At 39.6% G+C, this 22,525-nt stretch overlaps 1 protein-coding gene across 3 annotated transcripts in view; it reads left to right on the top strand.

Annotated features, from left to right (window-relative positions):
- The window catches only part of il16 (interleukin 16), a 45,940-nt gene that overhangs the window by 9,915 nt on the left and 13,500 nt on the right, over positions 1 to 22,525 (top strand). The window contains exons 5-22 of one of the 3 annotated variants that reach the window (XM_056413764.1): positions 878 to 986; positions 4,131 to 4,274; positions 4,384 to 4,489; positions 5,759 to 5,907; positions 6,706 to 6,801; positions 7,330 to 7,444; positions 8,006 to 8,079; positions 8,690 to 8,939; positions 10,307 to 10,424; positions 11,872 to 12,004; positions 13,422 to 13,509; positions 14,862 to 15,085; positions 15,246 to 15,383; positions 15,955 to 16,107; positions 16,864 to 16,920; positions 18,957 to 19,044; positions 19,924 to 21,056; positions 22,190 to 22,341. In XM_056413764.1, coding sequence (XP_056269739.1) covers positions 878 to 986; positions 4,131 to 4,274; positions 4,384 to 4,489; positions 5,759 to 5,907; positions 6,706 to 6,801; positions 7,330 to 7,444; positions 8,006 to 8,079; positions 8,690 to 8,939; positions 10,307 to 10,424; positions 11,872 to 12,004; positions 13,422 to 13,509; positions 14,862 to 15,085; positions 15,246 to 15,383; positions 15,955 to 16,107; positions 16,864 to 16,920; positions 18,957 to 19,044; positions 19,924 to 21,056; positions 22,190 to 22,341 — 3,327 coding nt within the window. Of the gene's footprint in view, positions 1 to 877; positions 987 to 4,130; positions 4,275 to 4,383; positions 4,490 to 5,758; positions 5,908 to 6,705; positions 6,802 to 7,329; positions 7,445 to 8,005; positions 8,080 to 8,689; positions 8,940 to 10,306; positions 10,425 to 11,871; positions 12,005 to 13,421; positions 13,510 to 14,861; positions 15,086 to 15,245; positions 15,384 to 15,954; positions 16,108 to 16,863; positions 16,921 to 18,953; positions 19,045 to 19,923; positions 21,057 to 22,189; positions 22,342 to 22,525 lie in introns of all 3 variants that reach the window. The other 2 variants (XM_056413763.1, XM_056413765.1) reach the window with 2 other exon arrangements.

Raw genomic sequence — 22,525 nt, 5'->3', positions numbered from 1 at the left:
ACCAGCTATAGGTGTGACAACAATAAGCCTCTGGGGCCGAGAGGGCTGTATTTCTGGGGTCCTGGTGTAGCCAGCAGATATCCAAGCAAAGACTTCCTTTTCGGTGTTCTCACTTATTATTTAAAGTCAATGTAGCAAATTCTGACACAAGACTTGAGTTCAGAGACTACTGGATTGTTTCATAAATAGCCAATGAACCTCATTTTAAAGCAATACAAAGCTGAATCATCATCAGACGATAAACGATCACAGATTACATTTCTGCCAATCGTTTCTCCTCTTTCTTTCCACACTGTTGACTGTTTCCCTGCATTCAACAAAAGCCTCTTCCAATGTGTCTAGTCAAAACTACTCGGAGAATAAACCAGTCATGTTGCCTTGACTCTATTTATAGAGATTACTGAAACCTTAATGAAATACTAAAACCTGCTTACACAGCCAAACTTAAAGGTGCCATTAGGAGCTTTTGTGGAAACAAAGGACTTTTTTTCTCTCACTTTCAACCAAATAACCTCTGTATATCCTTGAGTGTATTTGTTTTCTGAAATAGTTCTTGTAAGGCTGTTTAAAAAAATATATTATAGGTTGTTCATTATATAAATTATGTCTTTGTTGGTGCATGGTACCGTTTCTTTTCACATTATACATGCGTGTGTTGTAAAACAAATAGCAGTACTAGTGGTGACAAACCCACAGACAACCTTTAATCTGATAAATCAGTGAAAAGACTTTCAGAAATGTGGGTTTTAGTGTTTCACTAAAAATACATGTGAAAATATATTTCACTTTAGATAGTTTTGGTGTGAATAGGTACTTCTAAATCCTATCACAGCCTAACTTTAATAATGATATTATGTATATTTGAATGAGTCTGCAGCTTCCTGAGCCCAGACAAGATGGCAACCTTTAATGGACAGTTTCTAGACGGCAGTACTTGGATGGCAGGGGAGAGGATGAGGAGCATTCCCATTGAAGCCGACAGTGAGGTAATAGTGGCTGACGCATGAAATTAATCCTCTTTGCCCTGCTGTCCAGTCATTGTCCAGCAGAATACTGCTGAGCAGACACAATGCGTTGTGCACCTTTGAGCTGTTGATGCAAAAAGATGCATGTTGTGTGTATACTGTACATTTGTTCCACGTTTCATTCAGTTTATTTGTATAGCCCATTTTCACAAATTACAAATTTGTCTCAGAGTGCTTTACAATCTGTACATATAAGACATCCCAGTCCCAGAACCTCACATCGGATCAGGAAAAACTCATTTTAGTGAGCGCAGCTCTCTAGTGGGGCAATATGGTACTATAAGCTCCCTAAGATATGATGGTGCATCAGCAATCAAGGCTTTGTAGGTTAAGAGAAGAATTTTAAAAGTTATTCTTGATTTTACGGGGAGCCAGTGCAGAGCAGCTAGTGCAGGAGTGACGTGATCTCATTTCTTAGTTTTAGTGAGAACACGAGCTGCAGCATTCTGGATCAACTGGAGGGACCTAAGAGACTTATCAGAGCAGCCTGATAATAAGGAGTTGCAGTAATCCAGTCTCGAAGTAACGAACGCGTGAACCAATTTTTCTGCATCTTTTTGAGACAAGATGTGTCTGATTTTTAAAATATTACGTAGATGAAAAAATGCAGTCCTTGAGATTTGCTTTACGTGGGAGTTAAAGGACAAGTCCTGATTAAAGATAATTCCGAGATTCTTTACAGTGGTGTTAGATGCCAGGACAATACCGTCTACAGAAACCACATCACCAGATAATTGATCTCTGAGGCGCTCAGGGCCGAGAAAAATTACTTCGGTTTTGTTAGAGTTTAACATCAAGAAGTTGCAGGTCATCCATGTTTTTATGTCTTTAAGACATGCTTGAATTTTACTGAGCTGGTTGGTCTCCTCTGGTTTGATCGATATATATAATTGAGTATCATCTGCATAACAATGAAAGTTTATGGAGTGTTTCCTGATAATATTGCCCAAAGGAAGCAGGAGGGCGGCTGTAGCTCAGTGGGGTAAGGGGGTCGTCCTGCTCTCCCCATTAGTTGCAAGTCGAAGTGTCCATGAGCAAGGTACTGAACCCCCAGTTGCTCCCCGGGCGCATCACTGCAGCCCACTGCTCCTTAATAACTAAGGATGGGTTAAATGCAGAGAATACATTTTGTTGCCTGTGTACCTGTACTCTGTGCAATGACAATAGATTTAATCCAATCTAAACCAATCCAATGTATAAGGTAAATAAAATTGGTCCAAGCACAGAACCTTGTGGAACTCCGTGACTAACGTTGGTGGTTATCGAGGCTTCATCGTTTGCAAATACAAACTGATATCTATCTGATGAATAGGATTTAAACCAACTTAGTGCGGTACCTGAAATGCCAATCGACTATGCAGTAGGCATATAAACGATCACATGTTAGTTAATGTATCTTGAATTTCACAATATCAACCTTTTCCTCCAATTAATTTTGGTGAACATGATTTTTCATACCTTTCATTTTCTCCATTATTATCAAAATTGTGTATTATGAGCAATTTCTAAAATAAAAGGTGAATCACCAGCATGATGTGGAAGTCAAAAGTATTATGTTGACATTAGTTAAAACAGTTTTAATATCCTAAGTACTCATCAGCTCATGAACATTTAAATTGAATTGAATTTTTTATGAAAAGACAACATCTCAATGCATGATATAAGCTCGACATGGCTGAGCACCCTGAGACGGTCAATGGGTCTAAAGTTGTCTGTAATAAGCCTGTCAGTTATCTATTCATATAAAGTGTGCTAACAAAAACCACCAGTAAGCTACTGGTTACACAGGCCACGTAGGTATGTAGCAGTAAAAGCTCTGTTGGTTCTAGAACTGCACTGTGTTGCTGCTTATAAATTCATCTTTTCATTAGTGACAAACATATGGTGTAATTTATTTCAAAGGGTTCATGATCTCTCTTTAAAACCGCTGAGTGATTCATTCAGGATTAGTGCATCTTCCTGTCTGAGTGTCCTTGAACGAGACATTGCAACACCATTTGTTCCCTTGGTGCATTCGTTGCCCACTGCTCCTGATACTGAGGGTGGCTTGTATGCACTATACTACTGGTTAATATACGATACTACAATATTATACTGCTTAATATTATATTATATATCACTGCCTACACTGCTCTACTTTACTAAACTACTACAAAATGTCCGAGCAACACATTAATAAGTAACATGACAACTCTATATTAAACAATACTGCTTCAACTATAACTACAATATAACATGACCACGCTTCACTCCCCCACTCATTTGATGTGTCGTGTTGATATCACCACATATGACTCATTAACTTAATTTACATGTGTAGATTTATTTATGCGAGGTGAACCCCTTTTACCTCCGTTTGTCTCAATTCTATTAAACGGGTTTCCCTTTCGTTCAGACTGACAGGCTAAAACATACTCAAATTGTCTCATAATTAGATTGCTTACCACTCTGGGAGTACGAGCTGAACCCCCAGACACTCCGCCACATAACGAAGACCTTGTTCATCCCTCTCCTCGAGTCCCTATTATCAAACCGAACATGACCCTTAACCAGTCTTTTCTGCATCCTCCAGCTATTCCAAATACAAGTAATTTATCTCCTTACCCATGGTGTGGTCTTTGTAGTGTTGAGTTAAAAAAAACCTTGGGCGACTCGGGCGGAGAGATCATTTTTCAAAATAGTTTTCGCCTGTTTTTACGATCTCCAAGGAGAAACCTCCAATTTAACTACGCCTCCCATAATCAATACATTTCATTCATACTTTAATCATCTTACAGTTATAATAAACATACGGTGACTTTCTTCTCTTTTCCTAACACACTGTTCATAATATTCTTAAGAATATCCCTTAATAATGATCATATCTTTCTTTCTTTATTATACTTTAAACAGATACAGTCTTTATATACATGGGCAAGTAAAGATAACTATTATAACTCTACATTGGTAAGCAGGGTTTAGCACTGCACTGCTTTGTACTGTACAAGCAGAGCGGACAATGGGAACTACTGAATTACTGAAGTAGACATTAAAGTTACATTCTGTCATTGTCATGCCTCATGTTCTGCCAAAGTTGAAATGTTTCTCTTCACTTGTGCACTTTAGCAAACTCCTACATGTCAGGACATTCTACATTCACAAAGTCTGACTGCAAACCAACCGCGTCCAGCTCTCATCTCCCCATCTGAACCTCAGTCATTGCCTGGATACACAGATGTAGAACGTCTTTCCAACAACAACCACCTCAAGGTAAACTAATCTTACAAACTGTTTTATATATATATATGCCGTCGTTAAAACATTATCTTATTTCACGTTGCAATTAGTTTGTGTCCCTTTGACATACATGTGTGTGTAGTTCTCTATCGCAGAGGTGAATGAAGCGAGGTGCTGCGACACGGAGGAGCCTGAGCAGAGCCCATCAGGACAGATGGCCAGCAACAGGACACGCTCCCACTCAACCAGTGTGTTTTATACCTTTTTCAGTACAATTAACAATCACCTCTAATCCACCGGGAGGAGTGAGAACCATTAACTTGAGGCTACTTTTCTGTCGCTGAAGCTTTTAGAGTGTAAAGTAAAGACCGGCGATGGAACGAGAGAGAGGCGGTGATGGGAAAATCATTCATAATAAGTTTATTATCTTCAGGGACGTGTGAGGCCAGAGAGTATTATCTTTTTAGATCCAGGAAGCCACACTGCTTATTGAAAATGTGGTGCACTTGAAATTGGAATGAATGGATTGTAAATGTCAGTGTATATTTAGCATGACACAAAGCAATAATTCAGTAATCAGGCAACTCCTCCACACTGTAATCCACTCCAATACATCGCTTTACTTTTGGTTGCCACACTACCACAGTTGGAAGGATTGGTTTTCATCACAGCATTGATCCTGTGTAGCCCGTGGTACACAATTTCAACAGCGCTACATATAAGCAGGCATTAAATATAAAACAATTAATACTAATCTCAGTATACCAAGGTGAACAGTGAGGAGCTACATGTAGTGGTGACTGTGGCTCAGTGTTAGTGCGACTTAGCGGTTCGACTCCCGGCTACGTGAGTCCATGTTGATGTGTCCTGCAACCCTGTAGGCTATTAATCCCATGTCCATGGTGTATTAATGGGTGTCAATGTCAGTTAGTCCTGATGGGTGAATGATGACATGTAGAGTTAAAGTGATTTGAGTGGTCGGAAAACTAGAGAGAGAAATAATACATACAGTTCATTTAGCACTCTGGGACGGGTCAGATGTTCTTCTTATTGTGTTAACTGACTGCTTTGCTGGTATTGTTCTCACCTTGTGAGCAATCATGATACATTATGGTTCTGGACATGGGAACTACCACAGAGGAGGTTAAAGGTAGTTGTCTGTCTACGCTGGATGTAGAGGGGTAGGAAGTGGCAAAGGGTTCATTGGTCCCTCCCACTTTCCAGCCTGATTTGGCGCTGGTGTGATCCCAAAATCTGTCAACAAACAGAGAGCGATCCTGTGTTCCTGTGGTAGTTCCTGCGACAGAAATTGTGACCTGGTGACATGCACGCAGACTCACAAAGTGAAAATAATATCTGTCATGGCTGGTAACTTAATTATTTCGAGTATTATAATGAAAAACTTGGTCATCGTCAATGATGGTCTAAAAATGCTGCTCCTTCTGCCTTTTATTCTACACAATAATAGATTTTACTCTAAACTTGATGTTCATCCTGATGACATTGTGCCTAACCAGGTGTTCATCCTTACTGGATTGGGGATCTGGACACCATCATCATGAAGACCCCAAAACTGTACACCGCTCATCCTAATGGGAATGCTGGTTTCTATAGTAACAGGAAGTCTCTGTCCCAGCAGCTGGAGTTTCCTCACTCCACTCCACAAGTATGTTTCTTACATTCTAAACAGAATGCATGAAAGGTCACACCTGGTGACATGTTGTTCACTTGTGCTCGTCATATAAAGAAGACAAAGACAGCAAGGCTACAATTAAGCACAGTCAGAAAAACAATGCCTAAACTCATACAAACTAAGTTGGATGTATATGTCCATTTTTGTTTGGTAAAATGAGTAAACTTGACAATCTACTTTATTCTCTGCGGGCTATAATCTGTTGTGTAACACCCTCTTCTCCACTCTTCTGACACACCTGGTGATGTTTGACGTGTTCTGAAGAGTGAGACTTATTTTATCTTCACAGACTTGAATTCAGTAAAGTTGATACTTCCCATCTCCAGTTTTAGTGTGTTACCGTTGGTTTGAGACCTATCTTAAATATGCCCTGCTAGAGTCAATACATGACATGATAAGCTCTATGAAGTGAGTCCTCAGACTTTCTCTGATGTAAGCATGTTCTTAAAAAAGTTGGTATTTTATCAAATAAACCAACAGCATATCTTGGCTAATCACTATTGATACTAGCAGAGTGTAATTTCTGTAATATGGAGTCAGTATTATTCCAGTCACCACTGGAGCAGGAAACTCACAGCACTCAGATCAGTTTGCTGGTTGAAGAGAACAGTCAACAGGACAGAAGGTCTCTCAGTCATTTAGGATGATCTGTGATCCTTACAGTGGTGTGAAGGTGCTAGAACAAAGGTTTTAAATACTACTGCTTACTTGGAGTAAAGGAAATAATTGATAATTCCCTTTTTCTGTGTGTTTCATATTGTTCCTCTCCAGCCTCGATCTCTCAGCTCTGACCAGCTAGTACATTCCTGCAGCAACATGCAAGCCTTCATCATCTGTAATGTTGTGCTAATGAAGGGCCATGGCAAGGTAGGAGCCAACCATCACCACAGCTGTCACTTTAATCCATCTCTGAAAATATGATTCAAAATCATAATGTGAGCAAGTGTTCCCAGAAGTCTTCTTTCCCTTCAGCTCGTCAACACGTATAATATATTTATGTCACGCTCCTAGACTATTAACCTCTAGCAGTTTATCATGATATTACTTCTTACATTTGTCATTGTTAATCAACTGGGTCACTACATTTGTGTGAGAAGCAAATAGTGCCTCTCGTTCTTTTTTTTAATATTACATGTCTTCACACTGCTTTGTGTGATTGAGTGCAAACTCCATCATCTTCTATTCTTTACACAAACTACTCTTTCCCAGGTCTAGAAGAAACGATTACACTCAACTAGTCTTACTTTACTTCTGCATCAATTACATACCAGTATTGGTCAAATTGTGAAACTGTTCCTACGTTTATGATTAGGACTCCAATTATGATTGTGATTATATAGTTGTCGATGGGAATCAGTGGTAAGGCTATTAATACTATTCTGCTGCTGTTTCCAGGGTCTAGGCTTCAGTATAGTGGGCGGGAAGGACAGCATGTATGGACCAATGGGAATCTATGTCAAGACCATTTTCCCAGGAGGGGCAGCAGCTGCTGATGGAAGGCTGCAGGAGGGTAAGGGACAACATCCATGACGCTCATACATTCACCTTAGGACAAATGTAATTGTCACAGTATTTTTTCTAGAATTGTCACCTGGCTACTCTTTATTACCAATTATTGTAAAACACCTATTCATTTTCCCTTATTTACAATAATATATGGAAGCATTTAGAGTGCATGGAGAAATTATTGGTCCCCGGTAGAAACATGAATGTTTTTTTGTTGTTGTCCTCTTTAGAACACAAGGTAGTGATACTCTTCAGCATCTTGTGGCCAAAATCAATCTTTTGAGTTTTTCCTGATGCGATGTGAGGTCCTGGGACAGAGTTGTCGTATGTGTACAGATTGTAAAGCCCTCTGAGGCAAATTTGTAATTTGTGATTCTGGGCTGTACAAAATAAACTGAATTGAGTAAGTAAGTAAATTAGTCAGTCTCACACAGTGTAAAAGTATTAGACATGATTGGAACCCTTTTCCATAAGTTTTATCAATTCCAGTTTTCCAAACTCTGTCAGTTGACATTTTGCTGAGTATAGCCTTTAATGCTCTCATATCTTCCGTTTCTGTGCACAGGTGATGAGATCTTGGAGCTGAATGGAGAGTCACTACATGGTCTGACTCACGATGAAGCCCTACACAAGTTTAAAGTAAGGCTACTTTATTGTGATCCTAATAATAGTACTGGTTTAGCAACCTACAGGACCTAATTTATTCACCTAAAAATTAGTAAAAAACACATTGCTACACTGACCAACCTTCCGGAGGAGTCTGCCATGCTGCTTCATAAAGGACAGAACCAGTGAACCCACGGCCCTGGCAGGAGGCCGGCCCACCAGGCAGAAGAAATCACAAAAGTGTTGAACCAGTGATGCCAGGCCCTTGAGTTAGGAGGCACAAAGGAGGAGGCAGGGCCATGCCAGGGGCTGTATGCAGGAAGCATAAAGACTTCTCTTTGCATGGCTAAAGAAGTTAAAGCCCACTTCTTCCTGAAGCCGTTTTTTAAAAGTGTCCCACGAGAGTATTTACCAATAGTTATTATCAGATAACTATAGATTTGGTTCAAATGTCTTTTCATTTCAATTTTGAAATTACTTTGTTTATTAGTACGACACACAAGTATTCTACAGATGACAGATCAACTTATTATAATCAATTTTTGGTGGGTGTGGAAGAATAATAGGTGCCCAGAGATCAAATTTCAGCCAGCCAGCTACAAGCATTGAGCATTAATTTGAAATATTCAATGTCTTTGTGCAGCAAATCAAAAAGGGCCTGCTGACTCTGGTGGTGAGGACAAGCCTGCGTGTCGGTGCCCTCTGTGGGCAGTCGCAGGTAGCCCAGCTATGCAGGTCTCGCTCCCTCAGCTCCTCCACAGGCATGTCCAGAACCAGTGCTGACATGGGAGACTACAACTACCTGAACAACACCTGCAGTTACACACCAAGTGTCCCGGGTCCGCCAGCTGAGCCCAGAGACCGCATCGTGGTGGAGATCATTCTGCAAAAAGGTCAGACACAGGAGGGGGAGGGATCCTTCCCTAGTGGGTATCAGGGGGCGAGGACCAGGGAAAACCTGATTCAACCCTAACTATAAGCACTATTAAAGAGAAAAGTCTACTCTTAAATGTGGTGACTGTGTCTGGCTCCTGGACTGAAAGGGGTAGCTGGTTCCATAAAAGAGGAGCTTGATAACTCAAGGCTCTGGCTCCCATCATACTTTTTAAGACTCTAGGAACCACAAGTAGCCCCGCATTTAGTGAGCGTAGCTCTCTAGTGGGAAAACATGGTACTACAAGCTCCTTAAGATATGATGGAGCATCACCAATCAAGGCTTTGTAGGTTAGGAGAATAATTTTAAATGTGATTTTAGATTTTACGGGGAGCAAGTGCAGAGCAGCTAATACAGGAGTGATGTGATCTCTTTTCTTGGTTTTAGTGAGAATACGAGCTGAAGCATTCTGGATCAACTGGAGGGACTTAAGAGACTTATTACAGCAGCCTGATAACAAGGAATGCAGTAATCTAGTCTAGAAGTAGGAAAAACGCTTGAACCAGGTTATCTGCATCTTTTTTAGATGCATGATATTTTGAAAATGTTACGTAGATGAAAAAATGCAGTCCTTAAGATTAGTTTCAAGTGGGAGTTAAAGGACAAGTCCCAATCAAAGATAACGCGGAGATTCTTTACCGTGGTGTTGCCAGGGCAATGAAATCTACCAATACCACAACCACATCACCAGATAATTGATCTCTGAGGTGTTCTGGGCTGAGTAAAATAACTTGCGTTTTGTCAGAGTTTAACATTAGGAAGTTGCAGGTCATCCATGTTTTTATGTCTTTAAGACATGCTTGAATTTTAGCAAGCTGTTGGTCTCCTCTGGTTTGATCAATAGATATAATTAAGTATCATCTGCATAACAATGAAAGTTTATGGAGTGTTTCCTGATAATATTGCCCAAAGGAAGCATATATAAGGTAAATAAAACTGGTCCAGGCACAGAACCTTGTGGAACTCCTTGATTAACGTTGGGGTTCATCGAGGCTTCATCGTTTACAAATACAAACTGATATCTATCTGATAAATAGTATTTAAACCAACTTTGTGCAGTACCTGAAATGCCAATTAACTGATCCAGTCTCTGTATGATCAATGTTGTTGAACACAGCACTAAGGTCTAACAAAACAAGTACAGAGATGACAAAACAAGTACAATAATGAAAGCATGTATTAATTTCAGATCTAAATGTCAGATTTGCTGTGGTTTGTCGCAGTCTAAATGTTAAATCTATTTTGAAATTCAACCTTTACTTATAGACAGTATAATTCTGAATCATATTATAATAAACATTTATAAATGCATATGCAATTTCTTAGAGGCTGGTGTTGGTCTGGGTATTGGACTATGCTGTGTTCCATCTGGTGCCGGGTGCCCAGGGATCTACATCCACACCCTCTCTCCCGGATCTGTGGCTCACATGGATGGAAGACTGCGGTAAGCATACATTAGTCCAGTACAAAAATATCTCTACTGTCATTAAGTGTGTACGGTAAGTTGGTCAGTAACACAGTGTATGAGTTCTCTGGAAAGTGTAGTGTATGAATCACAATCAAATCCTTGGGTGGGGGGTGGGGGGGGGGGGGGTGCAGAGGACCACATCTTCCTTAAGATGTAGTCCACACATTAGTATTAGTATTTAGTTTTGTGTTTTATATTTATTTTCATTGATGCTCTGATGTGCACCGCTGTTGTGATTTTTGAAATTTCCCCACGGTGGGACGAATAAAGGAATATCATATCATATCATATTACATAATTTTACAAGGAGAACATATAATTGAAGGTAGAGATTGGATTTTTATATAAAAATATAAAGACATTAAAATATTTATTGTATATGTTTGTTTTGTGTGACTTCAATAGGAGTATTTTTTTCAATAATGTGCTGAATTTATCATTTGTCAAATCTACTGTTTGACAGATCATTAAGTTAACTACCCATTGCCCCACGTTAAGCCACAAGAAAAATTGAAGAAATGAATTACACATTATTCTAATTATAATAATACATTGTTAATATTTGTGTTTTTGAAATCTGGAATATACCCAGTAATATTTGTAAAATAGGATATCTGCATCTGTCTGCCTTTCTCAGCTGTGCTGGGGCCAAAGTTTAGCCAATTAAGGATATAAATGAGTGACATAATTTAGCCAATCAGCATCCTTAAATAGATTCAACTTGGGGCCAAAGTCGTTTTTTGTAAATTCCTTGACAAATAATCAGTCAGAAAAACATGCAGGTTTCCTTAACACACTGATTGAGTGTTTCCCAAACACACTAGGTTGTGTGATTTATATGATATAATATTTAGATTTTATTATCAGGTTTTTATTTTTATAAATATCTTATCTTATTTTATTATAAGATATTTATGATTATATGATATTTATTATATTATATGATATTCATGATACATATATTGTATATTTATGATATTTATATTATATGGCATTTATATATCATATTATACTGAATGTATATTAATATACTGAATTGTATGAATATAATGTGTATGAAGTGTTGGAATAAATGTTAAATATATAACTAAAAAGTAGTAATGCATGTTTGATACCTTTTCTATGCATTGAATCATACTGGGATGTTTGCTGAATATGATGACTGAAACACACAACAATATTTCCACTTGGCGCCACGAGTAATGATGGACACTGGCTAAAGGTGGTTTCTTTCATTTTATAGACCAACCGATTAATAAGTCACATTAATTCACCTTAAGGTACCCTATTTCCTCACTTGGACTTCAGTGATGTGTCCACAATCATGTTGTGCCATAACAATGGAATTACATTTTATATGTCCAAAATATTGAAATGTTTTATTGATAGGCATGTTCCTTCTTTTCCTGATCTTTCCCTTCAGATGTGGAGATGAGATCATGGAGATGGACGACACTGTGGTTTACAACATGCTGCTGAATGATGTCTACACAGTACTGAGCCAGTGCCCACCAGGGCCAGTACACGTAATCATCAGTCGACACCCCGACCCCAAAGTATACAACGCCTCTACCTCATTTACCTGAATGTCTTAATGTGGTTTCATCGTTAGATAGATAGTTACTTTATTAATCCCTCAAGTGGAAATCTTTTTCACGACAGCAGCCTTTTGACATGAAGCATGACTGCATCCATGCAAACACTATCTTTTATTTGAACAAATTGATTTAGTATGGGTGTTTAAACTCTGAAGTGTGATGTAAAAAACACTGGGGAATTGCAGGGAAGACAAACTGGTACCAATCCCAGATTGGCACAGACTAAATACACAGGGAAGACAGGAGGAGGACAAACAAGGAGGGGGGTGTCTGAAACAACAGACTGAGTGACCGAAAACACATCAGAATAGGACAACGACAATACAACTGCACAGAAGGGTTACAGACCTCAGGTCATTAAAACCCAAGAATCCCCAGACACTATTGTCAACATTACATCTGTGTCCTACATGCTACGTTTCACTCTGCAATCCACTAGTCTAATATGTGTTTCATACTCACTTTTAAAAAGTATATTTATTTTGTGAAATTAGTTCATGAGCAGTTCTCCTGTTGGAACTTTCTGCTGCCTTTGACGCTCTTTCTAATTTCTATTTTTTTCCGTGCCACTGTTTTTTTTCTTAATTAGTTTTCAACAGTAGTTAGACAAAAATACAGGCATGAAGGTCACAATTTTTAAAAAATTGCCAAAACATAACTGCGGGAGAAAAGGCAAGTAAATCATTTGTATAAATGATAATAAAAAAGGCACAGGTTCAAACTAAACACAATAGATTCAATTAAGACAAGAGGACATTCTTCTCCATGTTAACAACACAACTTGTCATTACTGAAACACATTTCCTCAGCTACAAAAGTGTTCCACACATAAACACATCTTCCATAACAGGAATGAATGGTTCCGATAACTCATTTGTACTTTTCAAAAAGTGATTTTCTCCGTTGACAGGCACAAAGACGATTCCCTCAGCCACAGACCGATGCAGCATATTAGTTTATCATGGAGCAAGCACATGTTAATAAGTGTTTTTTTCTCATTAACAACGAAAATACATTGTTGGTCGAAGTGATCGGTCCCTACTTAAGATGCTAATTATTTGAAAATGAGTCATGATTATACATTTTCATTTATTTTTTTTACTGTAGTTTTAAGCAAACTGATGAATTCATATTTAGCACTCGAGTGAGTATTTTAGCAGCGTGAGTGAGTCTAAATGAACCACAATGTGTCTGACATTCAGACACATTGTGGTTCAGACAGTGTGAGCGAATGAAAGCATCGACACAGCAGAAAACCAAAATACAAGAATGAACCTAGAAGATAAGTATCATTTAAATTTGTTTGTGTGTGGCCTCGAGTACCAAAACATTTCACCGCCCTAACTTATTCATTCCAATCTTCTGTGTGTCACAGGTATCAGAGCAGCAACTGAATGATGCTATCGCTCAGGCAGTGGAAAACAGCAAACTGAGAAAGGATAAGAGCCAGTGGAGCATTGATGGTAAAATATGTATTTGGTCATTATTCATTTTCTAGTCACATAGGATCATGGTATGACTGGGTTGTCAGCTCTCCCCATGGTTGCCTGGACTCGAGGTGTCTTACTCCTGTACTTTTTAGCTCAACCGTGATTTAAATGTGTATGCTTGACGTAATGCTCATGTAACAAATGATATCCATAATAAGCTATACGCAGCTTTTTGATAAGATAATTTTTTTTAAAATATCTTAGAACCACTTGCGACGGAGATACTTGTGTCAAATTGTGCATACTTCTTTGTAGATGGGTGTTTTCTGAGAAATAACTTCCTTATTATACTATATTACTCTTTCATTTGACTAAAGATGTCCTTGATTTTGTGTTGCACTTCCAAATACTAGATGGACAACATTGAAAATGTAACACCCTGTTCTGTTTCTCCTGTGTTCCGTGTCTCCTATGTCTCCTCTGTGTCTTCTCTGTCTTAATTGTTTAATTCCCTGCACCTGCCCTCAGCCACTCTTGTCTCGTGACTGTCTGATGTCGTACACCTGTTTCCCCCCTATATATTGTGTCAGTCTTTCCCTTGTCTGCTGTTGGATTGTCGTCTCTAGTTCCGTGTCCTTTTCCCGTCGTCCTGTCCGTGTTCCTGGTTCTGCCTGTTTGACCCTGCCTGCCCCGAACCTGGATTCTCTGCCTGCCCCGTTTGGACCTTGTTTTTTTGTAAACTGTTTTGCCTCAAAAGAGTGCTTTTTTGTTATTCATATTGCGTCCAGCCTGTCTCTCTGCGCCTGAGCCTCACCCCGTCACAAGAACCTGACAGAAAAATTTAGATTTTGTACCACGCTTGTAGACCATTGAGTCCAGCAAATATCAAGATGTAGGAAAAGTTAGATCTTTAAGGGGTTTATACTCCAAAAACATTGGAGACAAAACTTCCATAATGCAACTCTATTGTGGGAAATGTTGCCTCTTATTCAAACCATCAGGGAAAAGCCAAGACATGTCCAGTATATGGCGATCTCTGAGACAACGGCTACATCCCAAGTCTCTTATTTGCCGTTTCCTCACTCCTCACTTGAACCGGGAGTTGTTATATTAAATGATATTATATTTTTACTAAAACTTATAAAGACACATCACTGTACTAAAACTAATAAAGACAGTTATCATCACTGTACTAAAACTAATAAAGACAGTTATCACTGTACTAAAACTAATAGACAGTTATCACTGTACTAAAACTAATTAAGACTGTTATCACTGTATTAATACTAATAAACACAGTTATCGTCACTACTAAAACTAATAAAAACACAGTTATCATCACTGTACTAATACTAATAAATTCATCATTTAATCTTTTCACCCAGGGCTATGTCGACCGGAGTCTTGTTCTCACAGCCAGCTCGCATGTGAACATTGTCAAGAGAGGAGTTCCAGTCAGCTGATGGATCAACGAGCACAGAAGACCATGAGCCGCTCCTGCAGCAACCACTCCAACGGTCACAACAACAACCACTGCCTCACCATATGCAGACCTCACCACACACACCATAGCCCATCAGTCCGCGTCCACAGCCTCGACACACCCACGGTAACCAAATATGTGGCAGGTTGTATGAAGAGGGTTCAAATACAGTTTCTGTGATCAAATTATCGTGTACTTCTTGGAAATCTATCAGAATCCAAGTAATCTCATATTATATATGAAATAAGAATGTCTCATCTTATCCTGTCCCATTCTTGTTGTGTAGTCTATGAGAGAGATGTGGTCCGACAACAGACTGTCAGTGCCTGTGTACCCTGATGAAGACTATAACCTCCCGTACAAATCTGCTGCTGCCAGCCCGTCCAGTCAGCAGGCCCTGGATCTGGCCTCAAGGGGCCACAAGGTAACCCACCCATCCATCCATCCAATTAAAGTCAATTACATCATATTTATTTGTATAGCCCAAAATCACAAATCCTCCTTAGAGGGCTTTACAATCTGTACACATACGACATCCTCTGACCTTTGACTCTCACTTCGGTTCAGGAAAAACTTTGAAGTAGGCCTACTGGCTGAATTTGAGCTTACTGCTAACTGGGGGCATGTCTGAGCTGCTGAATGCTCCACTCCTGACAAAGCAGCCTCTTGGCGGTGGGGAGGACGGGACAAGGGGGCGAGTTGTATTTGTGTTTCTGCCAGTTTCAATTGAATTCAACAATCAAACTATCAAAACTCACTCAGACCATGAATGTTTTAGCCTGTAGCAGCTCTACTCTTCATTCTATAGACTGAGGGCAGAATTACTATTGCCTCTGAAGGAACAAGTAGTATTTTAATTAGCAGATTGGATAGATGTGTCACATATCACATAGCATTATATCAAGACTGTTACTTCTTCACATTGTTTTGATAATGTTGGTTCAGTTTCTGAATATTTTAAACCTTATGCCTGTAATAGAGCTGTGTGTCTGTAGTCCACCTGCAGGGTGCGTGCTGCTCCACATCGGTATTGCTGGCCTCAGGATGTGACCAGTGAGGAGAGTTATTATGGAGACTCCAGCGGCTCCAGTAAAGGATCCCCAGTTAGAGATGAAGGACTGGAGTCATCATCACACACCGGCTGCCAGGTACATCACTCTAAATGCACCTGCTCTACACTTTTGTACTTTCTGCATATTTGCTAGTATTTACTCTTGATTATTTTATTGTTTAAAAGCTTTTATTTTTCTATGGTTATACACATATCTACTATGTCAACATTTTGAATTGTCCCTTGACTAGTTTGAGGGTACCCTAGGGTAATTTGATAAAACACAGTTGTCTTCCTTGATGTACTCCATTTTGCAACTTGCAGTTGCATTGCTACATTTCTTTGCAGCCATCTGTCAAAGTTAGGAAAAGAAAAAGAGAAATTACATTTTGCATTTGAAATATACCAAACCAATCCAGATCCAAACCCTTCACTTGGATCTGTCAGATGTTGGTCAGATAGCTTTTGTGTTATTCCAATGATGTGTAAAAAAAATCTGAAATTACACATCACAATAAATGCTAATCAGGAAGTGGGATGGGTATATGGTAACCAATCTAACATTAAAACAATTAACTCATTGAGTGAGACACGAAGGCGTCGGCTGCGGTGAAAACAAATTTGCGCTGTCTGAGAAATGAAACCAGTATCTCAGTTCAGTGACCATAACAAGATGTTAAAAGTATATCTGAGACCATCTGTTTTATTTCCACACTGAGAGATGACAGGGAGACAGCTGCTTTCTCAATGTACTGATCCCCATTATATGAATCATGTTTCCATCAATGTACTAATCATGCTTCTTGTCAAAAGAGTGACTTGTAACACACTGCTCTTCTTCCGCTGTCGGCAGTTCTTCAGCAGTATGTACAAGGCCTTGAAAAAGATCCTGAGGTTACTTTTAAGGAATGTATGTGAAATGATGTGCTTCCAGTATTTTGCTTTGTGAATGCATTCTGCACACCTTTGACTTTTTTTAAATAATGTATTGAAATGTACAGCTGTCAACCTTGCGTTTTAAATTGCTGTAGCTTACTGGCACTACTCTAATAAAGCACCCCTTTTAATGGTTTATAGATTGGATCCAAGAGCTTTACAAGGGGTAAACGTTTGATAAATCAGTTACTGTATAAGTCATTTGGTAAGCATATTATTACTTACGTACTATCTTGTGGAAAGCCATACAAGTGGAGGCTGTCATAATTACAAATGGGTGTAGAACCCTATCAGACAACAGCATTTGGCCTCCCAGTGAGTACCAACAAGAATTTTAACGGTGATTTCTAACTTAAAATCTCGTTGTAGAAGGTCTGAAGCAAGGTCTGAAGCACACTCTTATTTTACATCAATGTATAGAACTGCTCCTGTATCAATATCGTATCTCTTTCAACCTACAACTGAACACATGATCAACATTTCAAACTAATTGGTGTTGTGTGACACGTTTGTGTTGTAAACATGTACACATCCTTCTGGCCTTGAAATTCAAGTGTGTGTGCATCGCTGTGTACAACTGGCTTTGGAAAACTCAGGTATTATACTATAATATGGTGCTTAAAATACCTATCTTATGTTCCAGTCATGCTTTTCATGCATGCTTTTACACATGTTTGTGTGTGCATGTCAGCATAAAAGCAGTGCATGTGCATATGTCATAAGCCTGGCAGGGGCTAAATTGGGCCGAAGCCCACTGGAGCTCTGCCTTCTGACATCCAAATCAACTATGTTCCTTCAGTGTTGCTGTGTTGCCAGCTTTCACATTTAAAAAATAATACTAATTCTGCCATGTCAAGTGGGTTATTACAGGGAGATTTCAGTTTTGATGCATGAATGTAATAATCTATGTAGCTGTCTTTTTCCATCTAATTCATAACAATAGTTGCTTCATCTATTATCAAGTTAAATGTTTTCACCTGAGTGTCATCTGGTCATTTAGATAGTTTGTCAATTTCAGATATTTGTCTGCTGAATTTCAACAATACAAAGGTGCTGAATGGAAATTATTTTGTGGCGCAGCGTTAGAGAAAACTGTGCCACTGAGACACTAGATAAACCACAGCCACACAACTGTATTGTCATCGCACAGACTACAAGTACTAGGGCAACTACATGCAGATTTAGCATCTTACCAGAGTGCAAAAAGAAGCAGTAGAAGTAGAGCAATGTGCTAGGTGAATAAGAGATAAATAATTAATAATAATTGATATTACAAAACAAATAAAAACAACAGTATGAGTACTATTCAATTCAATTCAATTCAGTTTATTTGTATAGCCCAATTTCACAAATTACAAATTTGTCTCGGAGTGCTTTACAATCTGTACACATAGACATCCCTGCCCCAAAACCTCGCATCGGATCAGGAAAAACTCCCAAATAACCCTTCAGGGGAAAAAAAAAGGGAATAAACCTTCAGGAGAGCAACAGAGGAGGATCCCTCTCCAGGATGGACAGATGCAATAGATGTAATGTGTACAGAAGGACAGATTTAGAGTTTAAATACATTCAATGAATATGACAGAGTGTATGAATAGTTCATAGTAGGCATATTCCAACTATACGTTAATATATATATAATATATAATATTATATAAGTCTAAACAGTATGGACAGTGGATATGAAACACAAGATGTATACAGAAAGGCTCCAGATTTAAATGGTACAACTCTACTGAAGAAATAGTGCCCATTAAAACTGTTACGTGTGGTCTTTGGTAACTATCCCACCTTTACTTAACTCCCCAATCTCATTGGACAAGGCTCCCCCTCCCCCAAAAGCTCAATTTGACCACTGGCTGTATGCATCACGCTTGTTGCTTACTTTATGGGCCTGTTGCTCACTTATGTTGATGAATGTCTGAAGGGAAGCAGAGTATGCTATTGCACCTCTCTGTGGTCGATACAAGAGAAGATGTTGTGACACAATACTTCCTGTTTGTGTAGCAGGAAGGAGAACGAATAAGAGAAGAGTCAGAGGAGCTCAGGGAAGATTTCACTCATCCTGTAGCCCACACCAACGACAGACTACACACAGGTAGGACATGAGTAATACTGTCTTATATTTTAGCACCTGAATGAAACTTCCAAACTCGCTGAATAATCAGGCAGTTTGATTCCACAAAGTGTCAGCGAGCTCATCGTGGTGTTGCGGTTTTCAGTATTTCAGTGGAAAGCTACTGAGGTTCCACTTCCTATTTGAGGTAGAGTTTTTTATGTGTCAGTAAATATAATGAAATCAGATGAGACAGCCCAACTGGGGCAGTCCGGGTCATGAAGCATTTTACATTGCAACGATACATTAAATGTGGACGTTTCCGCATTTGATCATAGCAAGTGACGTAGGTCGTTGTACTACATAGTAAGTAGTTGGTGCAGGCTACAGTATTGGGATGAATTGTACTCAGCCATAGTACGAGCTTAACCAAGTAGTTGTGTGGCTTAACAAGATTAACCACCAGATATTGTATGTTTCTACAAGCATGATACACAGCTGATATAAAAGGTATTTATAAAACATATTTGGGGTTTAAAAATGTCATAAGTGTACAATGCCAACATTTTTGGTGAATCAGTTGACAGCAATGGTGTTGATTGCCTGCTTTGGTTAGGCCAAAACACAGGCTTAAGCATGGATATTCATAGAATTTATTGTTTTACTTCAATGATAACCTGTTTTTTAATTCGTTTTTTAATAGTAAATGTTCATACGCTAAAAATGTATTTGAACGCATGAAATAACCCTTTGAACCTTCGGTAATACAAGCAAAGGCCTGGATGATGATTATTTCAACTATCATGTCGTGTAATGTGAATACACACAATAATATATATTCCTAAATTTGAGATATGAACATGTTCGAAACACAAAACTACTTATGAGAATTTTCTAATCTCTTCTGTGTTGCGTGGACAGGTGATTCATCATCTGTGCTCTGCTCACAGCCGAAGAGAGGATCTCTTAGGAGGCAGGCTCGTATCGATCAACCCGCCCAAGAACAGCTTCAGGATCCTTGGGTTCGCCTTTCAGACAGCTCCCCTGAAGAGCTGACTAAGATCCACTACCATCACCGCGCTGCAGGAAGAACACAGCCTATCAACGTCTATAGCAAGCCTACCACTATGAGTGACAAAGAGAACATGTCCAAACTCAATGGCTCAGCCACTGATGGGACTTCAGATCCTCCGTCCAACTTGACACCTGAAAACACATTGGAATGTCCTTCAGGAGCAAAGTTGGGGCCCCCGGTGGCACCCAAGCCTGCCTGGTTTCGCAAGAGTCTGAGGAAAATTTGGGATGAGCAGGATGAGAAGACGCAAGCGAAACCCGCAGAACAGAGGTCTGCTATGGGATTCAACAGAAGCTTCGGTGTTAGATTTACCTCATCTGCAGCCAACCTGTCAATCAAACAAAAGATACACTCATTTGAGACTTTTTCCTGTCGAGAAGTTCCAGAAAAGGGGGGTAACAGAAAGCCTGTGGCCCCTTCCAACTCAATTCCTCTGGATACGGAGTCCAAGAGTCACCCTGCCTCACATGGAGGTTATGGGAAGGGAACACATGAAATCCTAGACCCAAACCAGTCTGCATTTGTTAGGGACACAAATAAAATAGTTTCTGCTACACCCTCTCCCATCACCTTATCCTCTTCTAAAGAGTGTAGTCAAACACCAACCAAGTCTTTTGATGATGAACCTCTCTCTATCCAATCCCCCACAGATCTCCCACTTTCTGATACCTTTAGTACTGATCTGGACTCAGGGACAAATGATTCTCATTCTCAAGTCCATGATGACAGTAGTATCTTTCCAACAAAGCAGGAGTCTGAGCTAGGAAGGGTGGATCTTAACGGGACCACAGAGTGCAAGGTCCTACCCTCGACAACATCTATGAGATCCAATAAAGTTGAGGGGGAAAGTCCTTCAGAAGAGACAGAGGACGATGGAGCACAGAGCCAAGGAAGGAGTGCTGTTCCACCCGCAGACAGGAACACTTTGGGAGGACTGGAGGGAGAGAGTTTAGGGAAAATACTCGCCTTTAGTAACCAGGTAATTTATCATGTGTGGAACGATGGTCACATGTGACATTTGAACATTATTTAAAGGGAATTTTCAAGTTATTGATTTATTGGACTTATTTTAACATAGTTGTGTCTACAATTTCCAGGAATATGGCAGTCTAATAGGTCAATAGGGTTGTAAAAGTAACACTTTTTCTGGAGGTAAGTTACAGGAAGAATTAGGGTTGGGTACCGAAAACTGGTGCTAATATGGCACCGGTTCTTATACGACCGGTGCCGACCGGACCGAAACGCAACGCACATTTTGGTGCTTCCTTTCGGTGCCTGAGAAATTGAAAAAAATATATTATTTTGAACTTCTCTGTTGACTCCGCCAAGTCAGCAGGTTACATAGCCTATCATTCAACTTTGAAAGTGGAGGCATGCATCGTGTATGACAGTGTGAGCCCGTGCATCAGGCTGGGCGCGATGGGGAGACCGGTCCCCTTGAAAATGTGGAGACCGATGATGACAAGAGCAGCCTTAACGCAGATTAGTACCGTAACGTTGATTGCAAGTCTTGCATTCATAAAAGTAGGTCAACAAATACTAAATTATTCATTATAACCATGTTTAAACTAGCTCGTAGCTCGCGCTAGCTATAAGCTAGCTACGAGCTAGCTACGAGCTAGCGGGAGCTACGAGTGTGACGGTCTGATATCCGTTTGTTGTCAGTGCTCTATGTGAACGGATCTTACAGGGAATATGGCCGAAGAGGTTTTTAATGTCGTCATTTTCAATCGTCGTTTTGTGCTTCTTCTCTTTTTTAAGTTTCGGTTCAAGCACCGTTTAAGCACCGGTATTGTTTTAAATGTACCGGTTTAGCACCGGTATCGGAAAAAAACAAAATGATACCAATCCCTAGGCAGAACCTCCAGTTCTGAAAAGTAAAGTCTAGCTTCATGTGTTAAAGCTGCATTCTCTCTACTGATCATCAGGGGTCGACTCCTCTGGTTGTATAGAAGTCTATGCTTCATGTATTAAAGCTGCATTTTCTCCACTGACCAACAGGGGCCAACTTCTTGTGTTGTATTTCTATACAACACAAGAAGTTCTATAAGAAAATGAGTCATACAATATTAATTGTATCTTAGTCCAATTTACGTGTTGTTTTTGTTCCAGGTTTCACAAGCGCTGATGCGCTCATTACCCACGCACCCCTGCCATGAAAACCCTTGCTCCTCAAACCTGCAGGACTCCTCTGCTGTGGACTTTACGAACCCTCGGTGGTCTGAGCATGCGCCGGACAGCCCCGACCGAGGATTCTCTTTCAGGTAAGACTTGCACTAACGCCGTGCTTCATTATTTAAACAAGCACTCACTACCAGAAAACATACAGTGCATAATTTATATTCACTAGGAAGTGGTTTAGGTTTTAAAAAAAACAACTTCCTGCAGCAGTGACACAGTTTAGAATTATCAGAAGAAATATTAAATGCAGCTCAGTTACACACTGCT

Source organism: Pseudoliparis swirei, chromosome 4, assembly GCF_029220125.1.
Source record: "Pseudoliparis swirei isolate HS2019 ecotype Mariana Trench chromosome 4, NWPU_hadal_v1, whole genome shotgun sequence".
In the NCBI taxonomy this organism is placed as follows: domain Eukaryota; kingdom Metazoa; phylum Chordata; class Actinopteri; order Perciformes; family Liparidae; genus Pseudoliparis; species Pseudoliparis swirei.
The sequence above is the reverse complement of the archived record's forward strand: the minus strand, read 5'-3'. Positions and strand labels throughout refer to the sequence as shown.